This window comes from Drosophila eugracilis, unplaced genomic scaffold, assembly GCF_018153835.1.
Source record: "Drosophila eugracilis isolate 14026-0451.02 unplaced genomic scaffold, ASM1815383v1 contig_1765, whole genome shotgun sequence".
In the NCBI taxonomy this organism is placed as follows: Eukaryota; Metazoa; Arthropoda; class Insecta; order Diptera; family Drosophilidae; genus Drosophila; species Drosophila eugracilis.
This window is the reverse complement of record NW_024572605.1, coordinates 1,193,129-1,218,705: the sequence shown is the minus strand read 5'-3', so window position 1 is coordinate 1,218,705 and position 25,577 is coordinate 1,193,129. Positions and strand designations below refer to the sequence as shown.

The window sequence follows — 25,577 nt, the reverse complement described above, 5'->3', positions numbered from 1 at the left end:
ACAGTGGATTGGAATCTTTTAACTTGTGCGCATGTCTGAAATTTCTGAAAAACTAGGTTTGATTACACGCGAAATAAATATCACTTTTATTTCCCTTAAAAGGTGCATTTTGGTTCTAATATTAATTAATTTAAAAAAAAATATAGTGGGATTTAAAAAAGATATTTTAGATTTTATACAAATGATAAATAATCTTGTTTATTATTTATGGGATTTTCGTTCTAGCTCCTGTTTTCCTTATCTGTATTTCATTACCTGTTCTGTTTTGATTTGCGAAGTACATAAATAAAAAAGTGCATTGGGTAAGACATCGAAACTTTTGCAAATCTTTATCTTGAATACTTGACAATAAAACTTTTTTAAAACGTATGGCTTATTCTAATTATTATTGCACTGGAATCTGCATATTGTACATTTGCAACTAATGCTGTTTGATTTTAATTTGCAAAACTTTTTCGTTTTTATGTTTTTGCAGATTTTAAAATGTCCCACAAATCTTGTGTGGAACTGAGCGAAATCCGCAAATTGGATAAAATAGTACAGCAATGCGAGCTGTACATGTCTAACAATAATATTAATGATACCGCTAAGAAACCGCCTTTAAAGGAATTTAAAAGAAATTGCCTTGCAAAATCCAATAAATTTGTAGAAAGGGAACTCTTCTCGCTTATGTGCAACCTAAATAAGATTGAAAAGAAGCAAGTTTTTGTTTCAGATATTTTGATAAACGCCAGTATGTTCGACGACAAAAAAGAGAGTTTGTCAAGATTTCCGAAAAATGTACCCGACCATAACACTCTGGTTTATCACAAGTTCTTGCGAACTAGATCTAGTAATGATAATGACACACTAGAACTTAAAACAAAACTAAAATCCAAGGAAAAACAAGGCACTAAGTACACGCCAGATTGTTTCTTTTCTCCCTTACTATTCAAATTAAACAATAAAAGAGAGTGCTTGAAAAAGAATAAGAACAACAAGGGGGAAAGTTTAATTGACTCGAATAATGTCTCAAACGAGCTAAGGTCAAGCCAGACCAAAAAGCATACTAGCAGCAAAGCATCGAAAAAATGCGTAAAATGTGATAAAAAGAAGCTGTATATTAAAAACTACCAGACGTCTACAAGGCGGGATTGTGATTTGCTTTGCTCGTATGACCCATCCCGTAAAAATAACAGCGACATTTTCCAAACCCATAAGGGTAATTCCTACGAGTGCATGTTCAAAAACCCTAAATATAATCAAACAGAAAAAACGACCGATAACGTTTTGGGAAGTTCATATGATGATATGCTGGACAAAGAAGCTCTTCTCGGTTCAAAGAGTGAGCCGAAAATGCAAGATCCGAATGAAATGGTAAGCCAAAGTCATCTCATTACCGTTATGATTTCTGTTTACACATATGAATACATTTTTTCAAAAGATCACTTCTCTGGGTGGAAACATACTTCTTGACCAGAAGTTGCAGAACAACTATTATCACAAGTGGACCTTATTGCATTATTCACCATTTAAGGCCGTATGGGATTGGGTGATATTAATCCTAGTGATGTACACAGCAATTTTTACGCCGTACGTAGCAGCGTTTCTGCTTGGAGAACAGGATTATCAAAGAAGAAATAACAAATACATAAACTCTGACCCCATAGTTATAATTGATTTGATTGGTAAGACATACATACATATATTAAAGTGCTGTGTGTTAAATTCGTAAAGTTCTTATTCTTAATGGTAACCTTACAGTGGATGTTACTTTTATCGTCGATATCCTAATAAACTTTCGTACAACTTTTGTCAACGCTCAGGATGAAGTGGTACGATTAGAGACACGCAAATTGGAAAAACCAATAACAAATGATCCTTCTATGATGATATAGGTATCCCATCCAGGCCGCATAGCAGTTCACTACTTAAGCGGTTGGTTTTTAATTGATCTTGTGGCAGCTGTTCCATTTGATTTGCTTCTAGTTGGTAGTGATACAGATGAGGTGAGATTTTCTTAGCCTTTTCCGAAGTTCATGAAAGTATGAAGTCGCTTTTTCAGACAACTACCCTAATAGGACTTCTGAAGACAGCGCGACTTTTACGACTGGTTCGTGTAGCCCGGAAAATTGATCGTTATTCCGAATATGGGGCTGCAGTTCTTATATTATTAATGGCAACTTTTATTTTAATTGCCCATTGGCTGGCCTGCATATGGTAAATTCACTTGCTAGTACTCAGATTTTGCCCCAAATCCTAATACTTTATTTCAGGTATGCGATTGGAAACGCAGAAAAGTCTATTGCGGCGAAAAATATCGGTTGGCTTAATTCCTTGGCATATGATATTCAAGAACCGTATTTTGACAACCGAACTGGTGGACCCTCAATAAAGGTAAAGCTAAGTTTTGACCCAGCAACACGGATGATTTCAAAATTTTTCCCCATAGTCGCGTTATATTACGGCCTTATATTTTACATTTACCTCACTTACGTCGGTTGGATTTGGAAATGTGGCACCGAATACTGATGCTGAAAAAGCGTTCACCATTTGTGTAATGCTTGTTGGATGTAGGCGAAATGCGGTTTTATTTTAAATTTATTTGTTAATAACTAGAAATATTTGTAATTTCCCCTCAAGCTCTTATGTATGCCAGTATTTTTGGAAACGTGTCGGCGATAATACAAAGACTGTATTCTGGAACGGCAAGATATCACACCCAAATGTTGCGCGTTCGAGAATTCATTCGATTCCATCAGGTATTAATGATACCAAGCGCTATAAATAAATCATTTATCTTCTCACCTTCCTACAGATACCAAATCCGCTCAGGCAGAGACTAGAGGAATATTTTCAACACGCATGGACCTGTAATGTTATTAACAACACTCTTGATTTTATTTATTTATTTAAATTTATTGATTTTTAAGATACAAATGGAATTGATATGAGCTCGCTACTGAAAGGATTTCCGGAGTGTCTACAAGCCGACATTTGCCTTCATTTAAACAGAAAGTTGTTAACCACATGCGCAGCTTTTTCGGAAGCCAGTCCTGGTTGTCTAAGGTAAGATTGAACATCATTACACATAAGATCGAAAATTCATATTTATTTGTAAGTAGGTTACCACGTTGAAAATTTGAAAAATTAACCAGACTTCATTAATTTTAATTTTCAGAGCTTTTTCGCTTAAATTTAAAACTACCCATGCGCCGCCTGGTGACATCTTAGTCCATAGAGGAGATGTCCTTACTTCATTGTTTTTTATAGCCAGGGGTTCCATAGAGATTCAAAAAGCTGGAAATATGATTGTTGTATTGGGTGAGTTATTTTTAAAGTACAATTAAAATTACAAAAACAAATGGCTTTTACTTTAGGTAAAAACGACATATTCGGTGAAAATCCGTGCATATATCCAACTCTTGGAAAATCAAACGGAGTAGTTAGGGCACTGACGTACTGCGATATCCATAAGTTACATAGGGATGATTTGCTGGACGTCCTTGATGCTTATCCAGAATTTCTTGAAAGCTTTGTTAACAACTTGGTCATAACATATAATATGAGAGATGTGAGTAAGTCCAGTTATCAAGGAACGTTTCTAAGGCGATCTATGTTTCTAGGACGAACACTCTGGAGTTGATATCAAGCATCGCTATTTGAGAGCCAAATCCTCCGATAAAATGAGGAGCTCCCCTGATATTCCCTCCATAAGAATGTAAGCTATTGCAAGTTTCCGGGAGAATACTTTTTCTATCTGCTTCTTTTTAGAGTCGGACTGCGTTATAAGAAACAAAATGTTAATACTTCTGTACATAAAGTTAAGAATGATAACTCCCGTGACCTTAATATTTTTATAGAAAATGAAATTGCAAACTATCATTTAGACTTGTTTGAAAATAACAATTAACCCCAAATATCACAATTTTAAAATTAAATATACATTTGCCTTTATCAACTATATATTATTGATTAATGTGAGTACAGCCGCTGCGAAATTGAAAGGTAAAAAGGGTTAAAAATTCGCATTTATAAAAATGATTTAAACTTTTTAAACAAAAAAGAGATAATTTCAAAAAGGTTTAGTAAAGATGCGCCGAAAAAGAGTCCTATTACACTTCCAATGCCAACTAAATAGTAAAAAGTTTAGCCCATCAATAGCATTTGCAGGTTTGGGGATTCGTACCTATTAGATCCAATTTAGTCTGGGTGACTGTTCTATAGTACCTCACGGTAGGTGTAGATGCTATATGTATTTCTGCAATTAGTTCCCCTTTTTTTAGTAGTAAAGATCTATCCTCAAAGCTCCTACATATAAGCAAATGTTATTGAAAACTAACTCAAAATACTAGCACTTGCATACCCGACATTGGTTATCTGCTGTTCCATGCAGGATGGTAAGCAAGCCACATTAGTTTCGACATAGTTCTTCATTTCATTGGTTACTTCGTCTGAATTATAGTTGAAATTTAGCAACTGTCTCGTAAAACCATCTTACTCTTACTCACTTCCCAAACACTCCATATTATCCATTCCGCAAATGTCTTCAGAATCTTAAATAGTAAAATGGTTATAAAATTTCTGTACTAACTGAATAACATAAGTGTACCTTCATAACTAAATAAAGTGCAGTTACAATTTTGCATCTCAAATTGACCTCGTAGAATAGACATGCATGTCGAATAACTGTGGAAAAATATTCAATGCCTAACGGTTCAATTCCTATTGCGTTCCATGTTATAAATCACCTGTAAGGAACTCCCTCAATTGTACTTTCACTTGGGAATTTGCACATCCGTTGGGAAACTGGCTCGTTGATGACATCTTCGCTATTGTGAATTTCCTCAACATTGAAGGAATGTACCATAGGATCAAGCGAAACCGCGTATGTTATAGCATTAAAATAAGGAAGATCTTCGGGACTCTGAACATACAACTTAAAATGAATGCAGAAAAATTGTTGTTGTATTATACCAAGTATTTTGGGATTTTACCTCATAGTTGTATACTTGGCCGCTTCGTAAAACCAAACGTAAATTCTTGTTTTTGTCTAGTGAAGAATAGTGCAAAGGCATTTTATCTGTACTGTCGCTAAAGGGAATTTTTAGCAAAGTTCTTAGTGAGAAAAAAGTTTAATATTATTTTACTTACTAGTCCAAAAAACTGTTAGCCACAAAACAATAACCCATCTCTAGTTCATGAAACTTGAATATTTTCTCGCAGTCCGGAATCAATTTTCCAGCAAAACAAACTTCTATTAAAAAATCGGAACAGTTCGTCGGGAATAACTATAGCCAATGTGGTACATCTAAATTTTAAAACAATTAAACCAGAAACAGCGTCCTACCTCTCTTCTCATTTCTAAAATATCAACTCCACATGTGGAATTCAGATTTTCGCAAGTAAGTTGCTTTAAGCTCAAATTATTACGGCTTCTAAAGACAAATTCATATATATTTTTTATGTATGTGTAAGGTATATTTTGTCCAGGGAAACGTCTTCTGACAGCACTCGAAAAGGCCTCGTTTATGCGGCTTTTTATCAGACAGATTCCAATTGATGGAAATGTATTAGTCCAACGACTGTAAGCAGTAGATATCCCTATACTCGTTGAATCTGTTTCATATCTATTCTTTAATAGAATAAAAATGTTTACCGTGCTCCATCCTGAAATAAATATTACAAATATCCATAATATTCTGCAACAAACAACAAACTTAAGTTATTTTTCTGAACAGCTGAATTATAAATTTTTTAAAACCTACCCCTTATTCTTAACAAAAGCTAGAATAGGTCCAGCAAAAGCCTTGACTGCTTTTCCACACATTTTTCTTCGATTTGAAAATGCTATTTTCACAATTACTTTACTGTACCTATGTCCTGCATGCAATAATATATATATAATTATATGCAGTACATGTATATATGTATGTCTCAGTCCGGCACGCAATTTTAGAATTCATACCCCATCCTGTATCTGAACACCAAATAAGGCACGCGATGTTTTAAGATATTACATTACACATAATAAATGGAAGTTTAATATTTAGATTTTTTTCGAAGATAAGGATCACATATTTGAATAAAATTATATGATGTATAATATTCATCTGAGGTGCATTACTGAAAATGGAAAACAATTTTTTAGATCTAAAATAAATGCATTCAAAAAGAAAACGTTTTATTTTTTAAGAAGTAAAAATGCCATGGACCTATTTTTTAAAATTAATTTTCTGAATCTTTTAACTCATACCCATTATATTCAGTTTGAAAAGAATACTTATATGTCGATCATATATTTTCCAAAGTTCTATGCATTGAACTTTTTCATAAGGGTATTTTTAATTAGACATTAATGTTTCATTGGAAATTAATCCTGTACACATTTTTTAGATTTGTAAGACATTTTTTAATTAGGCGTATTAATGGGTATCTGCGATGTCTTAAATAAGGCAAACTGACTTATTGATAAAGTTAACACACTTTTAAGAAAGTGTGTTCAAATACATATATGTATGGATGTAAAGATTTAACAATTATAACAGAAAGATGAGGTTGTCCAAGCGTTGAGTTTTATGCTCCACAGAACACACGCAAACGTTTGAATGCAGCATCTGAGAACTAAGTTAACAGCAATCATTCACACAGATCATATAGAAAAATAATAATAAGAATTTCAAAATTTTTAGGTAAATTACGTTATTTTCCAGAATAATTTTAAGGTATTTTATGAAATTTTTTTTATTAAATTACTTTAACAAAACTACTATTATCAAAACTGTGAATGATTTACAATGTATACATCTGCCCTAATTGCATGAAAACACATTGATTGCGAACCAAGTATCAAATCATTTTGATGAAAAACTAATGCTAGTAGTCTTTAGTTGTCTGCAGCAAAAAGTATTCATAGAAAATGTGGAGGAAAGTGAAAGACAGCATTATTGTCATTTATATGACAATAGGTATGAAAACGCATGTCCAAGAGACCCTGCGAATTAAACAGCTATTTAATAATTTTCCAGGACTGTTTTCTATATTGCTTAATATAAAGTCATCTTCTACGTATATGAGGCCAAAACGTCAGGTAAATAAAAATGTATTACTCTGAAAGGAAAGCGAAAGTGTGCAACATCAACTAACTTTCAGATGTGGGCTGTGGAACATCCAGCGATTGTTTTATACAGACAGCATCCTAATGCTATGCGAAACTTTTATTGGTACAATACCAGGACTCCAATTATGGTGGGAAAAATGCGACTGAAAAATTATTTGAGCAATATGCATATGCTACCAAGATATGTACACTCACCCTCTCCCGCTCAATACCATGAATCTTATGCAAATTCAAAGAGGTAGCTAATTATACGTACATATACTTTGTATATAAGTGATACCCTTTTTCCCTTTCCTTTTTTCAGGAGCGTCTTAAGGGACATGAGCATTGTTCACGGTTTCAGAGCCAGTTCGACACCTTCTACTACTACTACGATAAATTACATCGCACCCCCTATTAATACAATTGCATATAGTTCAGGTCCCGTAAACCCACCAGTGGATTTCAATATGGCTCCCGTCAACTCGTTCGTACCGTTAACGGCGGGAACGAGAACTGCCTCAAACGCAGAAAGTTTGATTGGCGTTTCTAATCAGTGGAACTATTCCGACTACTCAAATGAGAGCTGGAAAAAGTGCCCGGATCGCAACCGAATAATAAACATTGCTGGTAGATCCTCGGATAAATGTTTAAAAAAATCATTCCAAGATAGAAATCCAAATGACCTGTATAGCTCTCACAGTACTACAAATTATGAACTACCATTGGCTACTACAACGACTATGCCTTATTTTAATTATGTTGCTCATACTTACTTTACCCTCGACGATGTAATTCTGCCCCATTCTGCACCTAAATTCACAAAATCTCAAACAAAAGACCAACAATTTCGCCCTAGTCATCAAGTATTTACAACAGAAATTCCACCAGAGATTGTAACAGAACTTTTTCAACGCACAACGCAGTCAATCCCAAGCAGCATAGCAACAACAGAATATTCTATGCCATCGAAAACAACTTTTTTTGATATGGAATATAGCACCACACCAAGTTGGGTTAGTTCATCAACCTCAACTACAACAACAAGAACAACAACCACAACAAGTCCTCCTGGTTGGACAACATTGCAACCAGTACAAAACAACTTTACAGCAAATATAAAAAACGAGTCCTATAAACATAGATTAAAATCCATGAAAGCTACAAAAAACTTTTCATCAAATATTGAAACTAAATTGAAACTGTTAAAGCTTCATCTTAAAAACTTAGTTACCACAAAAGAAACTCCTATTCAGAATGTGACCAAATCAGTTGTATTCGAAGGCAACAGCACCTTAATCGATTCAACAACAGCACCTACACCTACAACCAGAAGATTAAATGTAAATAGAAAATTGAGAAAACTACGAGTTTTAGCCTCAACTAAAAAAGTACCCCTTCAAACATCAAGAAATTCAACAGATTCCAATAAAATAAAAGGGGAGTACAAGAAGTCTAAAAGAATTTACCAAAGACGAAAGCACTTAAATTACACGGTTGGACCAGAACCAACGACAAACATGAAAGTCGATAACGATTCGATCAATAAATTTAAGCGCCGAGAAACGCCAAGCACGCGAAAGTCGCCAAATGTTGATGAAAATGTCATTACTCGAAACTCGACGAAATTAATACGACCTAGCCCCACTCTTGCAAAATCTAGATCTGATAGATTAGTAGAAGATAAATCCGCTTTAGTTACAGAATCCGCAATTATGACCATATCCAGTGGTTCTCTAAAAATAAGACAGCCCATTACTAAAGGCAAGTCAAAACAGCATAGCCCCAGAAAAGTAAACCATTTCGAAAATGATAATTTTATACCGTCCTTGCCCATTGAAGTATATTTTAAAAAAGTAAATCAGCAGTAAATAGAAATAGTCTGAATGTCTTGTCTGAATTAACAGAGAAATATTAAATATTATGTACACTTACAAGCACCATTAAAAAAAGCGTTTTTTATTATAATGTGTTTGGCCGCCAATTCATCAAGAGCAATAAGTAACGATACATTGAAAATAAACATATTAGCTATGAAATAATAAATAATGGTTATACTTACATACACAGGTGATATTTTGCTAATAAGTAATTATCAAATTATTTCACACGGAGTTGGCAGCTCATGATTTAAGGTAATGAAATTCGAGCTAACTTTCGTGTTCCAGTACCACCGTTCCTATTTGAGTGACAGCCAAAAGTGCTAAATATTCCGAGTGCTAAGATGCACTGCTGCTTCATTCTATTATTGACCGGAAATAAAACGTGGGTTTGATTCGATAGCAGGGTTCTTTCATTTTACATCTTCGGTTGGAACAGTCACTAGGCTTTGCAAGTAGGTTAGTAATTTCGCATTTTTGCGAATTAAAAATGTGCAAATTCACTCGAGAGGCGTCGGAAATGTTTGTTTGCTTTTGGAGCGTGTTCGAACAGTTAGAAATTGACTTGGAGCTAGAATTAACCGCTAGTGTGCGAAAAAAAAAAGTATATACATACATACATATATGCAGTACACAATATTTAAGTGCCTTGTCTCGATGACTTTGCAAATTTAAATGTTTGAACGTTAAAGTGCTTGAATGTGCATTTGGAATACTTACATTTAGGTGTCATGCCTGCCGATTGTATGTATTTTTCGGCATATACACTCGTATTTACATACATACATATATGCGAATCCGTCTGTCTGTATGTACCCACGGAACGTTGTTGTATATAATATGCTTCTTGCAATGGCTTGTACCTTTGTGTTATTTAGGGTCAACAATTATAACTCATATAATTAAATGAATTATCAAATAATTAACTAATTTAAATTTTTTGTGTTGTGGCAGATATGGCTGATCTCGACGATCATTTCGAATCCGCGGAGTCCGGCGCATCGGTAACCTATCCCATGCAATGTTCAGCATTGCGCAAAAATGGATTCGTCATGCTGAAGTCCCGGCCATGTAAGATTGTCGAGATGTCTACTTCTAAGACTGGAAAGCACGGACACGCCAAGGTTCATATGGTTGGCATTGATATTTTCTCCAGCAAGAAGTAAGTTTTTGCAACACAAAGGAGGAGTCGAACGCTCTTAAATGTTCTCACAAATAATCTTATCTCGGACAAAAGTTATCAATAAATTTATGGAGAAAAGTTGAGTCCACGGGTCGACGCTATTCGTCTGAAGGCTTTAATTAAGGAATATGTCGATATAAACCAAACCTCCGGATATAAAGAACAACTTTTTGGTTTATCATCTTTGCAGATATGAAGATATTTGCCCATCTACTCATAACATGGATGTGCCCAATGTCAAAAGAGAAGACTTACAGTTGATTGCTGTAAGTGATGACGGATTCCTTACATTGATGAGCGAGACCGGAGACTTGCGTGAAGACTTGAAGGTACCAGATGGCGATTTGGGCGAGCAATTGCGTGCTGATTTTGATAATGGCAAGGACTTACTGGTATGTTTATTTCGGCATTCCATCTATTGATATAAATTGGCACTATTAAATACTATCTTATTTTTGCTTCTAGTGCACTGTTCTCAAGGCGTGTGGAGAAGAGTGTGTTATCGCAATTAAAACCAATACTGCTCTGGACAAATAAGCAAAATGTGTCGCTGTAAATTTCTGTTGCATTTACATCTGAAACAAATTTATTCAAAGATGATGTTATAGGCAAGTTGGCTCTACATCTGAAATCTGGTTCTAACGATTGTAATAAATATAACAGAAACTTTAAGCATCCATGTTTGAATAACTAAGTAACAAGATACACGTTTGCCAATAAAATTTTTTACCTAAACGTCATCAGTAAAATTTTGATCCGCTTAGTTTTCACTTGATACAAGCTGCTGATGTTGTGGGGGACCTTTTGGTAGTGCAAATCGCACTGCTAATAAATAGGGAAAAGTAAACAAAATGCTTGATTGACAGTCGAATGAAAAGGCGTCACTTAGCATGCCGGTAGAGACCAGATGTGGTGATCGGCTTTGAATGGGAGTGTAAATTATTGTTGTTCAACAGATATTGTAGGGAAATTTTAATATAGGAGATTATATATATATATATATATATATATAAATGCATACATCATTTTGAATTGGAATATATCCGAAATTGTGACAAATATAAGATGGAAATAAAAAAAGTGATACCAAGCTCTACTGTTGCGTTGTCGTCAAATATAGTATTTTCCTTTTACACTGATATAATCGATATACAAGTGGTATGAATACCATGACCATATAACCAAAAGGCAATTGATTGTTAATTTTTTTACTGGAAATAGTTTCTTTATTTAAAGAAAATTCAAGAAGTTTACAGACTGTTCGTTAAAATCAGCTATGCTCAACAATGGAGTGATTTACCATTTCAATTGAACTAATTTCTTAAATTGTATATGACAATTTTAAAGCTGTTAAACTAATTAAATAAAAGTATTTAAATTAAAATTATTATCGCACTATTTTAAAGTCGTTCCGATTCCACGTTCCATTTAAATCACATATTATTCCGATAGCTCTTGGCGATATATTAGTTTCATACAGTCTTGCCGGAAATCGATAAGCTTCTTTCTTTTTCTGTGTGTCTTTTTTGCGGTACGTACAGAGCTAAAAATGTCTTTTCAAAAATCTGTTAAAATTAATGTAATCTTTGCCTTACAGCGACTGTACAAGCCGAGATACCACAATGCCTCCCAAATTCGACCCCACGGAAGTTAAATTGGGTATGTTTTCCAATGTTTGTATAAATAGTTTAGCTCCTGAATAAACAGAATTTTAAATATAGTTTCGGCCCAAATAATAATTTTCAATTATAGTGTACCTGCGTTGCGTGGGCGGAGAAGTCGGTGCCACATCTTCCCTGGCCCCCAAGATCGGTCCTCTCGGTCTGGTAAGTGTGTGTGGTTTGTTTACCTTCTCCATTTGTGCTAATGTAAAAAAAAAACCATAGTCGCCCAAAAAAATTGGTGATGACATCGCCAAGGCCACCTCCGACTGGAAGGGTTTGAAGATCACCGTCTGCCTGACCATCCAGAACCGACAAGCCGCCATCTCTGTGGTTCCCTCCGCCGCCTCTCTGATCATCAAGGCTCTGAAGGAACCCCCACGTGACCGCAAGAAGCAGAAGAACAGTGAGTTCTACACGAGTATCCAGAAGTCAGTCAGTTACTTAATATTTCTTAATTTCCAGTCAAGCACAGTGGAAACATTGCATTCGACGATATTCTGGCTATTGCACGAGTGATGAGGCCCAGGTCCATGGCCCGTGAACTCAAAGGAACCTGTAAAGAAGTCTTAGGAACCGCTCAGAGCGTTGGCTGTACCGTTGATGGAAAGCACCCTCATGATGTTATTGATGAACTTAACGAGGGCTCCATTGAAGTTCCCGCGGCATAAACAGTTTTTAATCCAGAATTAATAAATTGTACGCGTTACAGTCTGTAATAATTGACCCAATCGAAAAGAATTTTTCTTAGTGCTTAAGATTTTGTTAATAGATTGTCCATAAAGCCCCCTTCGAGCAGTTAGTACAAAGTTACAAATTGAGCGGGACAGCTGATAACGAAAGATCCTTTGTTAATCCAAACAAAAATGATTTCAACCGCCATTCAATTATTTTCGATCCGATATTTGGAGTCTTAGAAAAACTCCATTTAGATGAGCTATTATCCCACTGATGATTTCGCACTTTCCTGTCAAAAGCTAGTTTTTGATAGAGTTACCGTATGACATACGCTGTTAATTATCTTTTCCACCTAATTAATAATTATTAAATAGAATAATATGTTTTTTAAATATACCAGCTGTACCCCACCATACAAAGATAACAGGATGTTTAATCCGATAATTGAAAACGAATTTATTTTATATTCTTGAAAAGACCTTCAGCATTCCAACAAATTGCGGAGCTTTTGGAATCAACAGCTTACAGCTTCAACTTGGTGCGCCTCCAGTGACGGCGCTTAGCGTTGTACCTGAAATAGAAGAACAAAAAGAAAGTGTTATTAGTTTCTACTGTTATATGTTAAAGCCAACATGAAGAATTTGACTGCACCTTAGCCCAGTTCTTGAAAAACAATTTTTTTTGTTTTTCCAAAATATAATGGTGCCCTTGGTCTCAAAAACATGCAACTTTAAAATTAAAATTTTCTAAAAACCTTCAAGCACTTTTACAATTACAATTTAAATTATAGTAGATCTTGTATTAAATTTGAATGAAAATCCATATCAAACTTACCGGATTGTGTTGCCAGTACGTAGGCGAACCCACTGGGGAACGGATCTGTTTTGCTTCAGCTTCTTAGCCAGCTTCTGCTTTATTCTGAACGACTTGTGTGCAGCCTGGTTAATAATAATATAATATAAATTTTTTTAAATATTTAATGATTTTAAACAATTAATTAGATTTCATACCATTTCGTCCGATCTATTCAACGAGCCACACCGGAAAGAAAGAAGTCATAGTGGTGGACTGGAGACGATAAGTTTAAAATTTCACAAACGTATGCGTTTGGGAACAATGATAAAGAAACGGAAAACTTTCATATAAGAATTACCTTGCAATTTTAACCAAAAACCTTTCAAGCTAGAAAAATCTGGTAGGTGAAATATGAAATAAATCTATCGATTTGGCATTAACTTGATATTATTTCTTATGCTACTTATATTTTAACCATAAGACAATAAGCTGATTTCCCGATCAATTCTTTAGATCTTCTTTCTATATCAAAAATGTATTTCAAAAGAGTAACCGCAGTTATTATAATTGCCTTGCAGCTTACAAGAACCACATTTGGTTCATTTCTTAAAATTGGATTTTAACTGAAGACAGACAAATGAGTTATAAATTTTGCATAATCTAATTTAACGTATACTATAACTCATATGTGTGAGTTATACCCTTTTCAGTATACTGAAGCACAAAATAATTAATTAAATCAGTTAACTTAATTATCGATAAGTTATAAATTTTTACAACATAATTAAACATAACATGACCATAATTTTTTAAAACATAATAAGTTAAAGAGAGAAATTAAATATATGTTCAAATATTTGTGCTTAAAGTTTTTGAAAGAGCTATAGTGTTTTCTTTAACAGCAATATTGTTTTATTAAAGTCAAGATATTCAATCCATATGTAATGCATCTATCTTTCTCTATTATAGATATTTTTTAATTCGGCCATCCGATGACAGGCATATCGATAATCAAGATATTTGTCGTATGTACCTGCCCCTAACTTTTTTGTTCTAAAACCATTATTTCATTTCCTCTATACATATGCATCGTTCCATTTTCCCATAAGTGTCAGTGTCATCATTTATCAATTATCATTTGATTATTATATTTTACAATATAATATGTGTATAAAATAAATGAAATACGATTTTAGCTGAAGACAATGAATTAGTATACCGCAGTTTTGTCAACCACCTTGTGCATTACGTGCATCAAAACGCAATGTTAATCCGTACATAATATTTTGCTTTGTAAACGGTTTTAAGTTGAAATACATACACACAAATAGTGTTAAATAAAACACGTACAGAACACACATTCGCATCTATATTGCCAGCATCGAATAACACAAAAAGCTAATTTAACAATGCGCGAATTTAAAGTTGTTGTGCTCGGGTCTGGAGGAGTTGGTAAATCGGCCCTCACAGTGCAATTCGTCTCGGGATGCTTTATTGAAAAGTATGACCCCACCATCGAGGACTTCTACCGCAAGGAAATAGAGGTACGTAAACCGTTCATATGGACGATATCGGCCAGACATAATCAATTTACAAACTCAACGCAGACACTCATATAGCTACATATGTATGTATGTACTAAGCGTAATCACGCATATAGATATGAACGTCTGTGCACATACAGACGAATGTACATTTGTATGCATACATATGTAGATACATATAATGGGCGATTAATTGTATATACATATGTGTACCTACATATTCATAAATTCACTAGCGTCTGTGCATCCAAATGTGCATATTTCAGCATAGGCGTGGGTGTTGGTGTAAGGATTAATGGCGAAGCCAGTTTTAAAATGAATCATAGGTCCAAAGCGTTCGAGTTTATTAAATGAAGGCGGAGTGATAAGGTTTTTAGACTGCAACCTGCGTTTCCTTCCCTTATATTGCAATTCTCGTTCCATTTTGCCTGCCAAACTTGTTCCCAAGATATAGTATGCATTCTACACTGCGCTGCGAATGTTTTCTTTTTCTTGTTTTGTGTTAGAATAAGTGCTGTATGAATTTGGTGTGATTATAGAATTGTCATTGGATAAAAACAAATAAATAAGGAAATCTATTTAAATAATACCGAAAACAGGAAGAGTCAAACATTCAGGTTTTATTTCGTTTTCGCTAGTTCCTGTTTAAAGTTTAGTGGCTTTTTTTTTTTTTTTTTTTTTTTTTTTAATGAAACATTACAAAATGTATTTTTTGTCCCAGCTCCAACAATATGAAATAAATTCTAAAAAATAAACTTTTTGCTCATACTCTCAGGAATAAAGGAATAAGTTCATCGGATATCTGATATTTCATCAATCTTGGAAAGGGGCTTTTCATTCTACAAACCAGATGCAGGCGCATAAAAGCCGATTTTTCCAAACAAAATATATCTAATAATGTTTAAAGACAAAGAGCGAGAAGTTCTTCTGCATTCGCACATGCCCACAATTGTATATACAACCCCATTTTGTTGAAAGCACTTGTACAACCCTTAATACTGCAGTTTTACTTACAGAAAATACATAAATCTATTGACATACCCCGTGAAGAGTAAATAACTATTTCAATTAATTCGTTCAAAATCAAGGGAACACATTTTTACACAAGTTCTTTAGACCTTATCCTTTCATTTCAGCGTCGTAACTAACTAATTCGAATTCTTTGTTTGCAGGTGGACAGTTCTCCTTGCGTTTTGGAAATATTGGATACCGCGGGAACAGAGCAATTCGCATCCATGAGAGATCTCTATATCAAAAATGGTCATGGTTTTATTGTAATGTATTCACTTACGAACCATCAAACATTTCAGGTAATGCCATAAGCTATAAACCATTTTGTGGTCGTTTTTATTTGTATTAAAATTTGTATTTGTGTTCTATAGGATATTTCTAGTATGAAAAATGTGATCACTCGAGTTAAAGGAAGTCAGCCAGCTCCCATCCTACTAGTCGCGAACAAATTCGATTTAGATTGCCAAAGAGAGGTATCCACCGCTGAAGGTAAACATCATTTTCGCCTATTTCATCTGAAGCTTCTAAATATATTAACTAATGATTATGATTTTTCATTTAATATTTAAAGGTAATGCCTTGGCACAACTGTGGGAGTGTCCATTTATCGAAGCATCAGCAAAGGATCGGATAAACGTAAACGAAGTATTCGCCACCATCGTTCGAGAGATGAATTTGACGCAAGAAAATCGGCAAAAAAAAAATTACTGTTGTTGTACGCTTTTATAGAAATTTTGTAAAATTGTAAGATTATTATAGTTAAAAATAAAATTACTAATATTTAATAGATAACGAAAAATTTAATGGCTTTTTATCGCCTACATAAGTAAATAAATCTCATTTGAAATTGTTTTGGATCAGTCTTACATTGGAAAAATTCCAGCTTCAAGTCCGCAACTCTTACTATTATCATTTGTTCAAGTTTCCAAAAAATCAACATCATTTTATGTAATTGGGGAATTATTTGGAATCGTGAATCATAGATATGTTCAGTTTTCAGCAACAACAGCTGGTCCGCAGAGACAATCCATTATCTGTTTTGCTGGCGATTTAAATATATGAAGTGGAGCTTTATCGATTTCCCAATGAAAACCAACATAATACTTTTCTGGTCCATATCCATATTAAAGATCAATGTTTTTCTTTACTCGCTCTTTACGAAAATCAAGGTGTATGCGGTTTTTACATGAGTCATCGCTGCTGACCACACCTTCAGTTCGTCTGAACTCTCTCTTTGTCGATCGAAAGTCATCTGAATTAGTTAGCCACACCGATTTCTTCTGTTTTATCAGTTTGCTTGTTTAAAACCCTTGCATGATGTGCATAATATTAAAAGAACAGAAGGCAGACAAGCTTCAATAATATGTATGTAAAGAAATACTATAAAATTTGAAAAATATTTAATTTAGAATAATACAAAATATAAAACTTTTAGGTCTAATACAGATGTATACATTTGAATTAATTAATTTTATACCATTCCAAATCGTCAGGTTTGTGGGAAGACGGCGGATTTACAATGGCCTGTGCGTCATTGAACAAGTTACTGCAAAGATTATTATCCTCAATCTGAAAATAGAGTGGTCAGTAATTGATCTGGTGACTCTATTGGGGAATGCTTACCTGGAGGGAAGACACTAAGTTATCTGGGCAGTCCAGCACGCTAAGCCCAGATTCTGCAAAAATATATGGTAATAGGATATATTAATAAAGGCATGGAAAGATAAGTAGGTTTCAGTCTCTATCTCAAGATCAGTACTATAGTGAAAGCAGAGATGCCATGGGAATTACGTGATCCGCCCCCCGCCCACTGCTCACTCAAGTGTTATCTAGTGATATCTCTACGATATCTACATATGTGTCTCGTTTTCTTACGCTAGTTGGCTAGTTGGGGTGTTGGAACGAGACTTACGCATTCTGGGGTCATTCCATGAAGTCGTTCGATCAATGTGATTTATAAAGTAAAGATCTCCGGACTCGGTTACTGCCTGCTCCCAACCATCCGGCAGTGGACCCATATTGTTAGCAATGGTCGATGTGGTAGTTTGTTTTGTAGTTTGCAAAACATCTATCGAACAAAAACAATGAATTACAAACCAAAGTAAATAAAAACAAATTAAAATAGGTCTAAAACGTAAGGCTGCAGCAAAAGCGGATGATATCTGGGGGCAGTTGCAGACAGCATGCAGCTCATTACAAAATCAATTTTAGAAATTTTAAATTAACTTTAACCCCCATTTGTGTATACCAATGTGATCAACTAAGACCCAATCCCAAAAACCCTAAATTAATGCATGTAAATAAATTGAATGGATTTTCTGAAATTGGTTATGCTATTCATGCGTTAAATGAAATGGTTAAAGCCTATTTTATCCCTACCTAGACGATAACATTGATTAATTCTCTAACAGATGAATTAAATGGGTTAACAATGAAACGCAGTCGCAGGCGTTTAATTTATATATAATATAAAAGCACAAATAGTACCTACCACTTTGCTTTATTCGTTCAGCCATTAAGATTTGCTGTTGCTGACGATATTGAATTCTTGGATCCTCCCACTGTGTAGACTTTGTAGTATGACTGGAAGTAGAACAACCCATTATTTAAATGATCAACCTTTTTGAAATATTTAATTTTGTATTGTAAAATATCTGGTTATATATCTGGTGGTTAAAATAAGTTTAAATCATTTTAAGATTGCTAAAATTAGCATCTTAGATTTGGAGAACTGTAAGAAAAGCTTGTCATACTCACTTCAAGTAATAGATCTGGCCATCGTTTGTCTTGGCCTGCTCCCATCCCGGAGGCAAGGCGCCCAGCTGGCGCTGCAACTGGATGGGGCTGATGACGTCGTAGGAGCGCTGCTTCTTGTGCACTGTCTGCATGGACATCGGTATGTCCTGCGACATGCAGGTGTTCATGGCGTCTAGATCGATGGAGCTGGCCGGGGCACCGCTTGGGAACTCTTGGGCACTGTTCTCGGGGAAAGTGGGCCCAGCGGGCTGTTGGCTGCTCGGATTGGCATTCGGGTTGTTAACGGCGTCGCTCCGGGCGCGCACATTGTAGTTCTGCTGCAGCGAGGCGGGGCTGCTGCGGGCTCGGGAGTGATGTATCGCCAGGCGGCTGTGCTGCGGAGATGGCTGGATCTGAAGCTGTGGGATGGCAGCGATTGGCGATTGGCCATCTGGACCGGGGCCGCCTGTCTGCTGGACGACCGCTTTGTTGCTGATGCTGATGTTCGACTGGGAGCCAGCGTCGTAGGTGGAGTCAGCGCTGTTGGCCCGCGAGTGTGATGGAGCCGGAGGCGTGAAGAAAGAGTTGGGCAGATTCCGCATGCGCAGGGGCACCTGCAGCGGTCGTTTGGCGTCCCCCGGATTTAGGACGCTGTCAAACAGCGCCTGCAAATTGTCGTCCGTGTCCTGGTTAACCCGCACCACCAGATTATTGGACTTGATCGGCGACAACATGTCCTCGTCGTCGATCTCCTTCTCGATCAGGCTGTTTGTATTTGTATTGCTGCTGGCTGACATCGTCGTTAACATATAAAAGGCACTTATTGTATACAAACGAAAACTACATAGAATTATCTTAGCGATTAGGCACGCGCACATATATGTTCGATCATATACATATCATTCCATCGCGCTGCGAGAAACTATAACATTAAGGTTTTAAAAACTAAACTTCGTTGCAATAAATAATAGTAATAATAATAATTACGGAACTGCCAACATAAAACAAACACACTTAAGGAACACCATCCACTTGCCCATTCCAATTTCAGCGTTTCCAATGTTATCGGCTTCGTGGCTACACCTGCGGAACGTCAGGGGTATTCCCGATCGGACATCGATTTTTAAAAAAACTTTTGTTTATATTGTTCTTACCTACGACCTAACTTACTACGTCAAAATAAGCTGAAAGTTTGTTAAATTTCTTGTCGTATAGTTTATATTTTCAATATCGTGAAACTAAAAAACTTATTTGCGTAATGAGTACAGTAATATCAGATAAAAGATTATATTATTGAAGTATGTTATCAATTATGAATTAATGTTATTAACATATGCAGAGGATTCAAATTTTTATAGTTAACAAAACTGAACTTTTACATCAGCCAAAGTTTTGTTGCAGGTATAATTGAGATCACCAATCAAAAGATACTATAAAAACTTAAATAGACTTATTCCATTTTTCCCAATATCCATTTTTTTTGCACTGAAACATGCCGTTCCATTCCACGCAATCTGGTCCCGCTAGAAATGAGTCTCGGTTTTCGTGACACGAGAAAGGGTTTCAACACAGCTAACAACCATCTCTAGTTTCCTCACAAAAAAAAATTTTAACATTGTATATATTGGCACGACACAATTCGGAAGCATTTTGCTCTTGACAATAACTAATGTCCAATGAACCAAATGTAAAATGATCAGCGCGCTTCTTGACATATTCTGGATCCCCATCGGGGGCTTCCTTTCATTCCTGATATTTATTTCCGCCATAAACAAATCAATCGGCGTCCGCAGAGCGTATGTGAACCTTCTCTTAAGGATATTCGAGGTAAATATTGTTTTAATAAACTTTTGAATAAATAATAGCTACTTTGTGGTTCTCCAAGGCAGAGGCTGCTATTCAAAAGTAATTGTACGGTGAATAGTTAAGGTATTCCAAAGTCCATAAATATAGTCAGCTTTGAAATACAATCAAACGGCTGTCGTACGCATTCAGTATAATGCAAACGTATTAGCAAAAACTTTTTCTTAATTTTTTTTTTTTTAATTTTTTAAACTATCTGTCTCAAATCTGTGAATTTGGATCGCGTTTCAAGTGGATTTTTAATACTTTACCTTCACATGTAATATGCCAGTCATTATCACAACTGATTATGATATTCTTATCTGTAGATAATCCCTAGACTTTTTTTGTTATTAACTAATCAAAATCAAATGTGCCTCTATTTTCAGTACGGTCGAGTCAGTATAGAGACAGCATCCAAAGAAAATCAACATTTTTCCGTTCATAACCCCAAGACTGACGACAAGCAGGGAGTGCAACTAGTAAACGACGCTAATTCCAAAGAAGGTACAAATGGAGCTACCTTGATCACAAGAGACGCAGTACTGCTGCCCCAAGCGCAGGAACCTGCGCCTGAGAAGCCAGTTTCCTCCAAAAATGTAAGAGGTTTCTTCTTTGTATTAGACATTGTATAATTCCCATGGCATTGTGCTTTTCAGGATGAAATCAATTTCGATTTTGAGAAATGTTTGGACTACGTGAAGTCAGGCGTGGAAGCCATTATTGAAGACGATGTAACGTCGCGATTCGAGGCGGAGGAGCTGAAGAGCTGGAACATGCTCACACGCACCAATAGGCACTACGAATTTATTTCATGGAAAATAACTTCCATCTGGGTGTTTGGCTTCTTCATCCGATACGTAATCCTAATGCCTCTGCGAGTACTGGTCTGCTTCGTTGGTGTGAGTACAGTTTGTTACTTTAAAGGCCTTCCCCCACAACTACCCGACTTGTCCCAATTCCCATGCATGTGAATATTCTCGTCAATAGTTTATTCGCATTTAAGACATGAAAGTATCAACAACATGCAGAGGAATTGGGCTTTTCAGTAGTTACCCTTACAGTGTGCAAAAAGAAAGGAAGAAATACCCTTGCAACATCTAAATGCATTTAATGAATAACTATAGGATACTCGGACGACCTTGAACCGCACATATATTATCTGAAATGCCTGAACTAACGTTTCCTATTGGACACGTACTTTGTCCTCGAACTTGTAGATAAAAGCTGTTGGAATAATTATCTAACATAAAAGTTAGTGTTAATAACCTAACCTATTAATATTAATATTAATAACTCAACGAAAATTATGAATTATTTTTCTTTTATTTTCCATTAAAAGAAATTCTATTTGTTTTGTGTTCGTCGATTAATTTAATACTTTTCTAATAAAGACTATTTAATTCCTAGGTTTTATTTGCAGTTTTATCAAACTCCATTGTGGCTTGTTTACCTTTTCGATTTTTACGGCTTTCTTTAGCGAGCTTGTCATTCAAAATTACTTTCCGCCTTATTTCGAGTTCTATGTCCTCCTTTATCAAGTTCCACAATAAGCAATATAAGCCCACCATTTCTGGGTTCTGTGTAGCCAACCATACCTCTCCCTTGGATGTAGCAATATTATCGACCGATTGTACCTATTCTTTGGTGAGAAAGATTTTTTATCTTTAATTTGTCACATAAAACTGGTTTTATTTTAAGTTCGAAATGCATGCATGTATCACCCGAAATCACACATTTTTGCAAGTTGTTCTAGTGCTTAAAATTACTAAATCCTCGGGCTTTAATTCATGAATTCCAGAGCTAAATCTCTGTAATAAGAATGAGAAAAACTCATGGGTTTTTACTTTTGCTGGCAGCCTAGTAACTGCCGATTTATTGTTCAACGTTTTTATTAGTTTTCATACCACCAAAGTTATCAAAGAGTTCCATTCTTATGCCTTGGCCGATAGCCATTATCTTTGTATACATGGAATTTAGACCCGACGCATATTAACATACCTACAAGCATCGATAACTTTCGGTCAACCTTGTTGACTTGAATTATTATTATTTTATAGCAACCTGATAGGTAGTCCTTTCGAAAATGCATGCATGGATTTAATTGAAGGTTCAGTTTTAAATGTGATATTAATCTGTGTTGCCATATTAGCTTTTGTTATTGTCCTTGCCTAAAATTGTGTCTGTAATGTAAAGTTTGGCTGATTTTTAGTTTGTGCGTTGGCTGTACGAGTATCCAAGAACGCGAATCAGGTAAGATAAGTTGTGTGGGTATCAAATCAATATATTTATTATTTAATTTATTGCTTTAACGGTACGAGGGGTGAACGATTTAAGCTCCTTCATTACGTCTGACTAGTTTCAGCTGTTCATTTGGTTACCCCAGTGAATTTTATTTTCCGTGTGGCTTTAATAGAAAATAATCATTTCGTACTAAAGAATAATCACGAGGTTTATCTCTAGGCAAAAATAAAATAATTATATATTAAAGGAGACTCACAGAAATCTTTTCCAACCAACCGAAACTTACTTACAGTAAGAATTGAGTAAAAAGTATATAAAGATGTCCTGAAACCATCTGAGATGTGTGTAAAACTAATTAACTCATATAATTCTTACACATAACACATAACTCTCTAAGAGCAGTTTAAAATGTGAGTCATGAAGCCGAATGCAAAGATAAATGCTGGGATTATCTACCAACTACCAAGATAATGCTGATGACCTTCAAGCTCTATATAATTGAATTCCATTATTATTCCCATTCTCGTTTTGTGCAACCTTAGGTAGTGTGGTTAACAGTTTGTACGGCTGCAGTGGGATATTTCAAGGATGGGCCCTTCAAGCGCGATCTCGTGCACAAGGTGCTCGGCATGTGTTTTGGCGTTTTGTCCAGCGCGATATCAGCGGTTATAACCTACCACAACGAGGACAATCGCCCGTCATCTGGTATTTGTGTTGCCAATCATACCAGCCCCATCGATGTGTTGGTCCTAATGTGCGACTCCACCTATTCCCTGGTAAGGCAACTATGGCACCTGACGATACTAACCCCCCCCCTAGTATGGAAATAATCACTATCTTTGGTTTCTAACATCTTATTTCTTAATTTTCCGTAGTAGATATATACACACAAGTTTATATCCCTGTCTAGAATGCCATTTTGTGATTGGTTTTCTCTCAAATAAGTATGCCTTAGGGATGCATTTTTTCCCTAGGAGATTAGTTCTTTCACTTATTAGTACGTACAAATACACTGCTGTCAGAACTAGAGCTAAAATTCGGAAGAAGCTCATCAAGACACAAATAGACTGACATTATACAATAAAATCTTATGCACGTGTAGGTACTAACCCGTATTAAAGCTTGTTTTTGGTGATGGTTTTATATTTTGCATGTTCAATGTTTGGCCTCTCGTGGTATTTGTATGGTGATATCCATTTTGTAAACCAGATACTATAATTTCACCCGGTTTTATAGATTGGTCAACGCCATGGAGGATTCTTGGGGGTGTTGCAAAGAGCTCTGGCCAGAGCATCACCCCATATTTGGTTTGAACGTGGCGAGGCTAAAGATCGGCATTTAGTGGCTGAACGACTCAAGCAGCACGTTTCTGATCCAAACAACCCACCGATTCTCATCTTCCCGGAGGGAACATGCATCAACAACACCTCGGTTATGCAGTTCAAAAAAGGAAGCTTCGAAGTAGGCGGCGTTATCTACCCGGTGGCCATTAAGTGAGTATGCAAATGCAACATGTAGAGGCGGTTCTTTTTTATGGCATACTTTTTATAAACTTAAGATACTTTTCATATTAATTGTCCCATTTAATCTTTAAGGTATGATCCAAGATTTGGCGATGCTTTCTGGAACAGTGCTAAGTACTCGATGATGCAGTATCTCTATATGATGATGACCTCGTGGGCCATTGTATGCGATGTGTGGTACCTCCCGCCGATGTACAGGCAGGATGGAGAGTCAGCGATTGTGTTCGCGAACCGCGTGAAGAGCGTCATAGCCAAGCAGGGAGGCTTGATTGATCTGGTCTGGGACGGACAGTTGAAGCGAATGAAGCCAAAGAAAGAGTGGAGGGAAATCCAGCAAGTTGAGTTTGCCAATAAATTAAAGTCGGACTCAACCTAAATTAACATATTGCTACAGTGACTGTAAATGATATACATTATTTTGCGTAATTTGTATTGCAGCGACTGTAATTTGTAAATTACGATTAACTATTGGATGGTTTAATAAAAGATGAAGTCAAATGTACAATTATAATAATTATTTGTATATTAATTAATTTATCTATTTTATAAAAAATAAATGATATCTGATAAACTGATCTGCGATGCCACTGATTATCATCACATATCGATGTCGATTGCTGTAAATTAATTTCTTTGTTATGCTAAACTGCCAGTCCCACATTTTCAAAAAATGGGCTTGAAGGTGACGCCTTCTTTGTTAGAAGAAGCGAGACCAGGTCAGCAACCTATAGTTTTTTCCCCAGCTGCATATCATGGTTAAAAAGACGATAAACGAAACCAAAGAAATGGTAAATAATTACATTACATATTCATAATTATGTGTGGCGCGGTTATTAATATAAATGACTCAGTGCTGTGCCACATTTATATTTTATATTAATTGTCCACCCATAGAGGTAATTAAAGTGTACTTCCGTGTTTTCTTGGGGCGATCGAGTGGATAATTCCCGACATTCTTGCAAACTAACCCTGAACTGTCGCCAAAAAATAATGGTGGTATCGAAACAACGGACAACGGATAGACAATGCGGGCAAAGCCAACAATATTGTTAAAAATCACGAGTCAATAGGTCTGGCCTTCATAAATTGTTAGGCTCATTGCCAATCGCAAGTGAGCGATTTACAATTAACAAACACCCAGAGACCTGTGTATTTATAGATATGTTTATACATGGGCATCGCATTCGAAAATGATGATGAAAAGATGCTTCATTTCCATATGCATATTCATTTTGCCTCTAATGAAACACTTGTGGCTATTCGATCCACACACGAATACGGTTTTTCGAAAACTGGAATGTATTTTCGAATATTTTATGGTGTGTAAATCTGATTCCGATCAAGATCGAACTGCGATATCTTTACATAGATCGACGAATCAATGTATGCGTAACATATTTAT

General features: G+C 35.7%; 9 protein-coding genes across 14 annotated transcripts; 6 read left to right on the top strand and 3 right to left on the bottom strand.

Annotated features, from left to right (window-relative positions):
- The first annotated feature begins 36 nt into the window (after positions 1-36).
- Positions 37-3,936, top strand: LOC108107390 (potassium voltage-gated channel unc-103). Of its 2 annotated transcripts, XM_017214907.1 has the most exons (16): positions 37-102; positions 226-302; positions 476-1,356; positions 1,424-1,667; positions 1,744-1,814; positions 1,878-1,988; positions 2,045-2,199; positions 2,256-2,376; positions 2,432-2,552; positions 2,623-2,741; positions 2,798-2,852; positions 2,913-3,048; positions 3,161-3,303; positions 3,360-3,553; positions 3,606-3,700; positions 3,754-3,936. In XM_017214907.1, the coding sequence occupies exons 3-16, from the start codon at positions 484-486 to the stop codon at positions 3,890-3,892; spliced, it is 2,577 nt and encodes an 858-aa protein (XP_017070396.1). In that variant the 5' UTR covers positions 37-102; positions 226-302; positions 476-483; the 3' UTR covers positions 3,893-3,936. The 2 variants fall into 2 exon arrangements, with proteins under 2 accessions (XP_017070396.1, XP_017070397.1); XM_017214908.1 differs by lacking the exon at positions 226-302 and having other exon boundaries at positions 60-102.
- On the bottom strand, positions 3,902-5,809 carry LOC108107392. The gene is made up of 10 exons (XM_017214910.1): positions 5,748-5,809; positions 5,330-5,681; positions 5,134-5,270; positions 4,977-5,073; positions 4,731-4,918; positions 4,592-4,668; positions 4,491-4,535; positions 4,346-4,433; positions 4,169-4,290; positions 3,902-4,112 (listed from the first exon to the last, which is right to left on the bottom strand). The coding sequence occupies exons 1-10, from the start codon at positions 5,807-5,809 to the stop codon at positions 4,012-4,014; spliced, it is 1,269 nt and encodes a 422-aa protein (XP_017070399.1). The 3' UTR covers positions 3,902-4,011.
- Positions 5,599-9,057, top strand: LOC108107391 (probable serine/threonine-protein kinase dyrk2). Its single transcript, XM_017214909.2, has 4 exons — positions 5,599-6,947; positions 7,008-7,069; positions 7,132-7,337; positions 7,404-9,057. The coding sequence occupies exons 1-4, from the start codon at positions 6,899-6,901 to the stop codon at positions 8,947-8,949; spliced, it is 1,863 nt and encodes a 620-aa protein (XP_017070398.1). The 5' UTR covers positions 5,599-6,898; the 3' UTR covers positions 8,950-9,057.
- Positions 9,058-9,314: 257 nt separating this feature from the next.
- Positions 9,315-10,881, top strand: LOC108107493 (eukaryotic translation initiation factor 5A). 2 transcript variants are annotated; one of them, XM_017215040.2, is made up of 4 exons: positions 9,315-9,417; positions 9,913-10,120; positions 10,332-10,533; positions 10,607-10,881. In XM_017215040.2, exons 2-4 carry the CDS (start codon positions 9,915-9,917, stop codon positions 10,676-10,678), a joined length of 480 nt encoding a protein of 159 aa, XP_017070529.1. In that variant the 5' UTR covers positions 9,315-9,417; positions 9,913-9,914; the 3' UTR covers positions 10,679-10,881. The 2 variants fall into 2 exon arrangements, with proteins under 2 accessions (XP_017070529.1, XP_017070530.1); XM_017215041.2 differs by having other exon boundaries at positions 9,342-9,413.
- A 733-nt stretch (positions 10,882-11,614) lies between these two features.
- LOC108107345 (60S ribosomal protein L12) lies at positions 11,615-12,533 on the top strand. The gene is made up of 5 exons (XM_017214843.1): positions 11,615-11,672; positions 11,739-11,800; positions 11,894-11,967; positions 12,028-12,208; positions 12,268-12,533. The coding sequence occupies exons 2-5, from the start codon at positions 11,764-11,766 to the stop codon at positions 12,471-12,473; spliced, it is 498 nt and encodes a 165-aa protein (XP_017070332.1). The 5' UTR covers positions 11,615-11,672; positions 11,739-11,763; the 3' UTR covers positions 12,474-12,533.
- Positions 12,534-12,911: 378 nt separating this feature from the next.
- Positions 12,912-13,597, bottom strand: LOC108107346 (60S ribosomal protein L39). Its single transcript, XM_017214845.1, has 3 exons — positions 13,491-13,597; positions 13,315-13,418; positions 12,912-13,051 (listed from the first exon to the last, which is right to left on the bottom strand). The coding sequence occupies exons 1-3, from the start codon at positions 13,491-13,493 to the stop codon at positions 13,003-13,005; spliced, it is 156 nt and encodes a 51-aa protein (XP_017070334.1). The 5' UTR covers positions 13,494-13,597; the 3' UTR covers positions 12,912-13,002.
- A 740-nt stretch (positions 13,598-14,337) lies between these two features.
- Positions 14,338-16,681, top strand: LOC108107348 (ras-related protein Rap-2c). Its single transcript, XM_017214848.2, has 4 exons — positions 14,338-14,819; positions 15,992-16,129; positions 16,202-16,319; positions 16,402-16,681. The coding sequence occupies exons 1-4, from the start codon at positions 14,685-14,687 to the stop codon at positions 16,557-16,559; spliced, it is 549 nt and encodes a 182-aa protein (XP_017070337.1). The 5' UTR covers positions 14,338-14,684; the 3' UTR covers positions 16,560-16,681.
- A 532-nt stretch (positions 16,682-17,213) lies between these two features.
- Positions 17,214-19,602, bottom strand: LOC108107347 (transcriptional coactivator yorkie). Of its 2 annotated transcripts, XM_017214846.2 has the most exons (5): positions 18,588-19,601; positions 18,322-18,413; positions 17,743-17,898; positions 17,454-17,506; positions 17,214-17,399 (listed from the first exon to the last, which is right to left on the bottom strand). In XM_017214846.2, exons 1-5 carry the CDS (start codon positions 19,442-19,444, stop codon positions 17,292-17,294), a joined length of 1,266 nt encoding a protein of 421 aa, XP_017070335.1. In that variant the 5' UTR covers positions 19,445-19,601; the 3' UTR covers positions 17,214-17,291. The 2 variants fall into 2 exon arrangements, with proteins under 2 accessions (XP_017070335.1, XP_017070336.1); XM_017214847.2 differs by lacking the exon at positions 17,743-17,898 and having other exon boundaries at positions 18,588-19,602.
- A 533-nt stretch (positions 19,603-20,135) lies between these two features.
- Positions 20,136-24,677, top strand: LOC108107439 (glycerol-3-phosphate acyltransferase 3-like). Of its 3 annotated transcripts, XM_017214979.2 has the most exons (7): positions 20,136-20,393; positions 20,798-21,007; positions 21,068-21,310; positions 21,819-22,055; positions 23,195-23,428; positions 23,889-24,145; positions 24,248-24,677. In XM_017214979.2, exons 1-7 carry the CDS (start codon positions 20,259-20,261, stop codon positions 24,549-24,551), a joined length of 1,620 nt encoding a protein of 539 aa, XP_017070468.1. In that variant the 5' UTR covers positions 20,136-20,258; the 3' UTR covers positions 24,552-24,677. The 3 variants fall into 3 exon arrangements, with proteins under 3 accessions (XP_017070468.1, XP_017070467.1, XP_017070465.1); XM_017214978.2 differs by lacking the exon at positions 21,819-22,055 and having other exon boundaries at positions 20,137-20,393; XM_017214976.2 differs by lacking the exon at positions 23,195-23,428 and having other exon boundaries at positions 20,137-20,393.
- The last annotated feature ends 900 nt before the right edge of the window (positions 24,678-25,577 follow it).